This window comes from Triticum urartu, chromosome 5A, assembly GCF_056163025.1.
Source record: "Triticum urartu cultivar PI428250 chromosome 5A, HENAU_Tu73, whole genome shotgun sequence".
Taxonomy (NCBI): Eukaryota; Viridiplantae; Streptophyta; class Magnoliopsida; order Poales; family Poaceae; genus Triticum; species Triticum urartu.
Window position 1 is genome coordinate 484,390,807 of NC_141877.1, and position 8,216 is coordinate 484,399,022.

The 8,216-nt window shown below is 47.0% G+C and overlaps 1 protein-coding gene across 1 annotated transcript; it reads right to left on the reverse strand.

The window, feature by feature from the left end:
• Positions 1 to 985: 985 nt before the first annotated feature.
• On the reverse strand, positions 986 to 2,225 carry LOC125556359 (uncharacterized). The gene is made up of 3 exons (XM_048719112.2): positions 1,788 to 2,225; positions 1,347 to 1,700; positions 986 to 1,231 (listed from the first exon to the last, which is right to left on the reverse strand). Exons 1-3 carry the CDS (start codon positions 1,791 to 1,793, stop codon positions 1,175 to 1,177), a joined length of 417 nt encoding a protein of 138 aa, XP_048575069.1. The 5' UTR covers positions 1,794 to 2,225; the 3' UTR covers positions 986 to 1,174.
• Positions 2,226 to 8,216: the final 5,991 nt, after the last annotated feature.

Below are 8,216 nucleotides of genomic sequence, written 5' to 3' on the forward strand. Positions count from 1 at the left end.
CCGTTCATGAGCACCCATTGCCTATTGCGGTAGCTGATACAGTGGACTGGCGTGGGCGCACGACCCCGGGATGCATAGGGCCAAGCCCGGACCCAAAGTCGCCGTGTCCTCTCGTGCAAGTGCAATGCAATGTGCTGTCAGAGCTCGTTTGCTTGCAACTTAGGCTAGTCATAGTGGCAGCAACTTACCAAGTAACATAACACAGCCCAAGACAAGTTTACTTATGTGGCACCTAATTAATGAGGAAAGAGGTGTTTGAAGTAACATATTATGTTACCATCACATAGCGTTTCCTAAGAAATGTTGAGTCTATAAGCTAATAAATGCAACCATATATGATACTACTTATATGACACTTTGCGCTATAAAGGTAGTAACATAGACTAGTGTCATATACTATGACCAGCCTCAGGGCTCGTTTGGATACTCTAACTCAGTTAGAGGTTAGAGTTAGATTCTAACCTTAAACTAACCCTAGACTAACTCTAACCAAAAAGCTGTTTGGATGATAGAGTTAGATTAACAACAAATATTCTTTCTCAATCATTTGACTACTTTGAACCATGTTTGAGTGGGAGGGATAATTTTTTTACTATTTTTTCTAGTGGGCCTAGAAGAACTAACCCAAATAAGCTACTCTAGTGTGAGTGGGCCTAGAAGAACTAACCCAAATAAGCTACTCTAGTGTGAGTGGGCCTAGAAAAACTAACCCAAATAAGCTACTCTAATGTGGGCTAGTTTTTTTAGGTGGGTTAGACCCAACTAACCCAAAAAAAAACCATCATGTTTGGATACTTTTGGATTATTTGAGCCCCAACTAACTAAAACTAACTCTAACTTAGGGATCCAAACAGGGCCTTAGACGTGATCGGAAAAGTAGACATCGTGCTTTTTCAGGCTAATGAAGAGTGGTAGTGGTACCAACGTGCTACCGCAGAGACGTTGCATTCACAACGAAACCTCACCGTATTACACAAACGGGGTAGAAGGTCGAAATGTTAATGCCTAGTTTACCCACATCGCACAAAAAAGATAAAAACTCCAACTCGAAAACGTAGTAAAAACTACTACCAACAAGAGAAAGTGAAAGTGAAAAATGTAAATACTACTACTACGGTATGAACACGCAGCATCCAGTGACCGTGTCTGGTCAGCACGGGAGAGGTTGAGGGCTTCAGGCGACGCAGCCCAGGCAGCCCATCATCCACAGGCTCCTCCTCTGCTGCGCAACCTGCATTCAAACAGAGATCAGTCACTAAGTTCCAACCATTACGACAAACAATTAAAGAAACCCGTTCCAGCAGTAATTACACGTTCTTTTCTGAGGCCGTACGTGCGTGCTCTACCTTAACTGGCCGCCGGTTGGGGGTGAACTCCGGCGGCGGCACCTGGTACAGGTCCGCGTCGACCGGCCGCACCACCCGCCTGGAGGCGCCGCCCTTGGCCGTTGCAGCAGCGTCCAAGGACGGCCTCGCGCTCTGACGCGCCCCGGACACGCCATCGCAGCCCGCCGGCCGCCTCCTCCTCGCCTGCTGCTTCTTGGGCGTGGGCGCGGGCTTGCGCGGGGGCGGCGAGTACTTGAACCACACGTCGCTGCAGGCCTGCGGCTCCGGCATGGCGTACCACGCCGCCTCCGGCTCGTCGTAGTGGTAGTAGTAGTTCCACTCCCCGAACGCCGGCACCTGAGGCCTCCTCGCCTTCTGCAACACCAGAAACAGACCGACCACAAGGATGAACAACACACCCATGATCCTCGACGAGCTTGGCACTGGTATGGGATGCCTTACCTCCATCTGGCTCAGCACGGGGCAGGGGAGACAGAACGAGCTAGAGAAGAAGAAGAAGAAGAAGAAGAAGAAGAGGAAGAAGAAGAGGAAGAGAGGCAACGACTCTGGGGTCGGTCGGTCGGTCGGGGTGGATCGAAGTTTAGAGCAAAACAGAGAGGAAATGGAACCTCCTCCAATGGCTGGCTGGCTGGTTAGCTGGACACGCGTGCACTATATTTATAGCGAGAGCCGGGGGAGCAACGGAGCGCCAGCCACGCCGGTCAGAGTGGCAAGCCGGGCGCGCGCTCCGGTGCGCGGCGTTGAAGTGAGGAATGGGGCTTCGGGTTCGGGACCGGCGAGGTTTGAGAAAGAGCGAGCAAGAGAGAGAGAGGGAGAGAGGGGGCAGTATGGAAGGCCGGACCTTTTCAGCGGGGTAGGAGCACTGCAGCTAGCCCACTGTAGCCTGCGGCAGGCGAGCTAGTAGTAGGCATCGACGGGCAGAGCGGTGCCTGTCTGTCCGGCCGGCCGTGGTCCCTCGTTTGGCGCGCGGGCTTTTACTGCGCGCGCATCGGGCGCCGTTCCTTTTCGACGCTCGCTGCATCTGCATGTCGTCGCCGGGTTCGCCGCTGACCCCCGCGGCCCTCTTGTCGCGCGCCCGTGCTGTGGTGTTTCGGCATCATCGCCGGCCGATTATTAGAAAATCGGAGTGAGCGTCGCGAAGCTGGCACGCCCTGCTGGCCGAATGACTCCGAGGTGTGGCGGTAACACGCTTTGACAAGATGGCTTCTACCGCAAGCTTTGTATTACTACTGTATTATTATTGCTTCTGCTCCGGTGTCGACAAGTGTGGCTCGGAATCTCGGATTGTGTCACTCGAGGTAGCATTCAAATGAGTGAGTACACCTATCGTAAACGTTGGATGCTCTTAACTCTATAAACGATGGAAAATTTTACTCTCAAAATGGAGATGGAATACTCCAAAAAGTATTGTAGGGCTTTGCTCTAGCGAAAATTGCACGGTTTGGGCAGCTACATTGTTTCAGACTTGTTTAGCAAGGACAGACCGAAGAAATGCCTTTTAGTCCTCCGGCGCTAGCGCGCATGCTTATTTTTCTCTTCCCAAAATCAGTATTCAAAGTTTCATGGTGAAACACATTGACGAACGACCTAGAAAAACTTGATTTCAAAAACAGTAATTGTGCGTGCGTGCGTGTCTGTGTGCGCGTGCGCCCATTTTGTGCACTCCTCCCTCGTGCTCCCCTCCCGTCATCGGTGCTGTCGACGGACGAAGCCCGATGAGAGGTATGCGGCGGCGGAGCTTCCCCGTAGCCCTCTTCTTGGCTGTTGGGGCCATCCCGCCTTGGTCACCAATTTCGGTCATCTACCAGTCTACCATAAGTTAGATGCTTTTGTATAGGAACGCAATAGTTGGCGAACATGGAAAGGTTTGGCATTTGTGAACGTTTTAGATGGCAAGCTTAATTGTATGAGGTCGAAAGTTTCTTCGGAAACACACGACAACTTCTAGGAGAATTGGGCAGGATTTGCCATCTCTTATAAACACTAGTAGAAAAAGGGTCAAATGTGAAGCATATTAGTGCCGGTTTGAATTTGAGCCGGCATTAATGTGACCATTAGTGCCGGTTCCAACAGCTAGGCGGGCGGGCATCATTAGTATCGGTTCGTGGGCAACCTTTAGTACGGGTTCATGCCACGAACCGGTACTAATGAGGCTGTGTCAGGCTATGGTCAGGCTGGGGCCCCCACGAAGACCTTTAGTGCTGGTTCATGCCCTGAACCGGTACTAGAGTTTCTTAGTAAGCTGATTTTTAGTCCCACCTCGCCAAGAGAGAAGCAGTATGAGCGGTTTATAAGCCGTGAGTGCACAGACAATGACGAAGAGTTGTAATGCTCACCTGCATGTTGATTAGCTTCAAGCCTTGCGGAATAGCATAGATTGCACTGAGCTATGTGCAGTGCAGTCTACACTATTCCAAATGGCTTGAAGCAAATTAACCAGCATTGCATCTTGTAAGTGCATCTACTGCCACCCCTAGTTGGTTTTGGAGTATTGACGACAAACCTAGTTGAGGGACTAATGTGTTTGTGAGAATTACAGGATAACACAGGTAGAAGTCCCTCATTGATTCGGTTTCACTACCAGAGATGACCCCTAAAAATGTACGAAGACATTGAAGACAATGGTGGTTTATGAAGATATTCATATTGAAGACAATGACATGAGAAGACTCCCTATGAAGCTTATGGAACTCGAAGACTTAGATCCTTCGTAGTTTTATGTCATTTTTGTTGAGTCATAGGAACCACCGAACTGTTAAGTGGGGTCCAGGAGAACCAGTCAGAATGACTGAAGTGATGCCTAAATCAAAAACCTATGTCTTCGAGTGAAGATAATGAGAGCAAATCTTGTCCAGAGCCGGATAAGTCAGCTTTGCTTGTAGTCCAAGTAAAGTTGCCATGAGAGTTCAAAATCTGACCGTTGAGACACGTGTCAGTTCCTTAGTGACCCAGGGTCATTTCGGACAAATCAGGTCGGGTTGCCAAGTGGCTATAAATAGCCCACCCCCACAACCATAAACGGTTGGCTGCTCAGATTTCAGTGCACGGCTTTTGTCGTTTTAGAGCAACCCACCTCGAAGCCTTTGAGAGAAAATTACTAGTGAGGAGAAAAGCCCTAACCACCCAGAGCCAGAGTAAATTGGGCATCACTTAAGTCTTCTTGTCTGTGTGATCTGAAGACTTATTACACTTGAGGACTGTGAATCCTCCAGACGGTTAGGCGTCGCGTTCAGAGCATCCAAGAGAAATTGTGGATTGCCAGTGAACGAAGTCTGTGAAGGTTTGGGAGTCTACCTTGAAGACTTACCAGAGTGATTGGGCGAGGACTAAGTGACCTTAGCTCAAGGAGATTACGGTGAGGACTGGGTGTCCTGAACTGTGTGTTCAGGACTGGGTGTCCGGGACTGTGTGTCCTAAGGTTTAAATACCTAGCCGCTCCAACCAGACGTACAGTTGTCACAGCAACTGGAACTGGTCCAACATATCATTGTCTTCAACGAGTCACTGGTTTCATCTTCACTTCCTTATCTTGCTGTTACTCATTGTGAAGTCATTGCGTGCTTGCTTTATCATTTGTCTTCACAACGTGAATGCATGATCTGTTTGGCTTCATAACTTCTTCCAACTTGATCCTTATTACACCGAAGCTGTTTGTCACTTTGCTTTCACTCTATTGAATACATGACCATGGCTGGCCTAGTGTAATCTAACTTCCGCTGCATAGTAATAGGCATAATCTTCACTGTTTGTCTTCATAACTCCCAAGTTTTGAAGACTTCCATAAAAATCGCCTATTCACCCCACATCTAGTCGATATAACGCACTTTCAATTGGTATTAGAGCTAGGTGCTCCCTTGTTCTGTGTGATTCGGTTTAACCACCTGGAGTTTTAGCTATGTCGACTGCAGGGATAATCAAAGTTTCCGCTGCGTGCCCCGTCTTCGATGGAACTGAATATCCCTACTGGAAGAATAAGATGCGCATGCATCTTGAAGCCATTGACGTCGACCTATGGTATGTCGTCGAGAACGGCGTTCCCAAGGCTGGAGAAGGTGTCACTGCTGCTGATGTCAAGAAATTCGTTCAACTGGACTCTACTGCCAAGAACATCATCTGTGGTCATCTGACCAAAGGACAGTATGGCCGAGTGAGTGCTTTGAAGACATCCAAGCTGGTTTGGGACTGGCTCTCCAAGGTCAATGAAGGCATCTCAACCCAGAGAGATCAAAGAATCAGTGTCCTTCGCAATCTCTTCAACCGCTTCAAGCGAAATGACAATGAGAATGTCCAACACACATTTGACCGGCTCACTGACATCACAAATGAGCTTCAAGCCCTCGGCGCCACTAAGATCACCAAACATGAAATCGTCAAGACGCTGCTGAGATCACTTGATAGTTCATTTGACATCCTGGCCCTGATGATTCAAGAACGTCCTGATTTCAAAACACTCGATCCATCTGACATACTTGAGAGGCTCAACACACATGAATTTCAGCTTTCTGAGAAAAGAGATATTTACGGTCCAAACTATGGGCGAACTCGTGCCTTGAAGGCAAAAGCTGTTTCCTCATCTGAAGAAGAATCTGGCAGCAGTTCTGATGATCCTGAAGACATTGGAAGGGAACTTGCAATGCTAGTGAAGAAGTTCCAAAAATTCACCAAGAAGAAAGGCTTCAGAAAATCTTCACGATCAAGCTCAAGGAATGATGAATCTTCTGCTCATGACTACAAGAAGAAAACATGTCACAAGTGCAAGAAAACTGGACACTTCATCTCTGAATGTCCACAGTGGGACAATGAGAACAGAAGGAAGAAGAAGAGCAAGGAATATGATTCTGACGACAAGAAGAAGAAGAAATACTCAAAGTCTTCTTCCAAGTCTTCATCAAAGTCTTCATCACACAAGAAGAGCTCATCTGGCAAGGCACGTGCGTTTGTTGGAAAGAAGATGGATTCAGAGGAGGAGTCCGCATCTGAGGAGGCAGAGGTGGAGTCTGAGGAGGAGTCTGATTCTGGCATTGCGAGTCTGGCTACAGCATACGTCGCCAAGTCCATCTTCAACACTGAAGACAATGACTGCATCACCGACACCGACGCAAATGACAAGAACGACTCCACTCCTACCTACTGCTTCATGGCACGCGGTGCCAAGGTAAACACACGCACTACTCGCTATGAAACATCTAGTGACGATGACTCTGAATGTGATTCAAAACCTAGCTACAAAACACTTGCTAAAATTGCAACTGAACAACAGAAAGCTATGGAACATATTCAAAAACTGTTAGACAGAAGCGATGATCTGTTGGGTGCTGAAATGACTCGATCTGAATCCTTAATTGAAGACATAAAAAACCTTCACGTTAAGTATCAGGAACTTGAAGATCGTCATGATACTCTCTCAACAACTCATGAAAAGCTTTCATATGATTATCTTCAAAGGAAGCAAGAACTTGAGAAATTGAGGGTGGCTCATGAAGATCTTCAAAAGGAAAACGAGTCACTTCGCTCCGAACAGATCAGTCCCGCTCAGGAAGGATTTGAACCACCATGTCTTAAATGCATTGAGCGTGATAATGCTAATTCTGTTGCTGAATGTTCCACTTCTACTGCTGTTGCAATATCTTCAACTGTTGACGTGGTAACTAACCCCTCTGCTGAGGATACCACTGCTATTGCTGATGAGAATGCTATGTTGAAGACATTGCTTGAAACAGGGATGTACAAAAGTCTTAAAGGACATCAGACACTATGTGATGTCCTCAAGAAGCAGATCCTGAATCGAAACCCTAGGAAAGAGGGTGTTGGATTTGTGAGGAAAATCAATGCAGATGGCTCTTACTGGAAACCTGAGCAGTACCCCAAAACCACATGGGTTGCTGCAAAGGAACTTTCAACAGATCCATCCAACTTATCTGGCTTCACTTGTGCTAACCCCATTATCATTGATGAATCCTTTGATGCAAACTATAAACTGTTTAAGAATCAGAATGGTGAAGTGTTTGCCAGGTACATTGGTACTAACTGCAGGAATGGACCGCCTATGAAGAAGATCTGGGTTTCCAAAAAGTGTCTGGAAAATCTTCCTGTGAATGTCTTCATGACACCTCACTTGAAGAAGACAAACCTCAGACCAAAGGCTTCATACGGTCCAAAGGCTTCATACAAACAGAGGACTCAGCTGAGTCACACTAACGTAAATGTTTTGTAGGGAAACCATACTCAGGCATATGAATATGAGAGCGGTTCATCAAACCGTCATGTTCATATGACCAAAAATTATTCTGCTTATTCCTATGAGTATTGCTGTCCACCGGCTAGACTGTTTGCTAAGGCTTCAAAGCCAAAATTCTCAGATGCTGCACTTAGACTTATTGCTTCTAAGCCACCCTTGAAGATGTGGGTGGTTAAGAAAGCTTAACTCTCTTTTGCAGGGAAAGGTCTCCAGCAGAAAAACAAAATCTTCTGATGCTATTGCTGGGGACCTTAAAAATCTTGTAGGGCACAAGATAAAATGCCCAAATGGCATCATTATGTACTTCGTTCCTGAATCGCATGCTACTCTCCCTATTAGTCCTAATTTGGATCTAAGTTTTCATAACCCACTGGTTCGTCAAATGTTTATGCTTCACAATACCCTTCGTGAAGCCTATCCCCCTAACTGCACTGTAGGGTACGACACTAGTGACTTCAAAGTCTTCAGAATGGATTATTGACAGTGGGTGTACAAATCACATGACTGGCAAAAGAAGCCTTTTTATGGACTCAACATTACGTCCATCCGACAAGAGCCACATCACATTTGCTGACACTGGTAAAAGTAAGGTATTGGGTCTAGGTAGAGTTGCAATCTGAAAGGATCAACAC

Excerpts from the sequence above, each read along its gene's own strand:
- LOC125556359 (XM_048719112.2), bottom strand. Across the intron at positions 1,232-1,346 it reads CCAACCGGCGGCCAGTTAAG|GTTGCGCAGCAGAGGAGGAG; the intron begins GTAGAGCACGCA and ends GTTTGAATGCAG.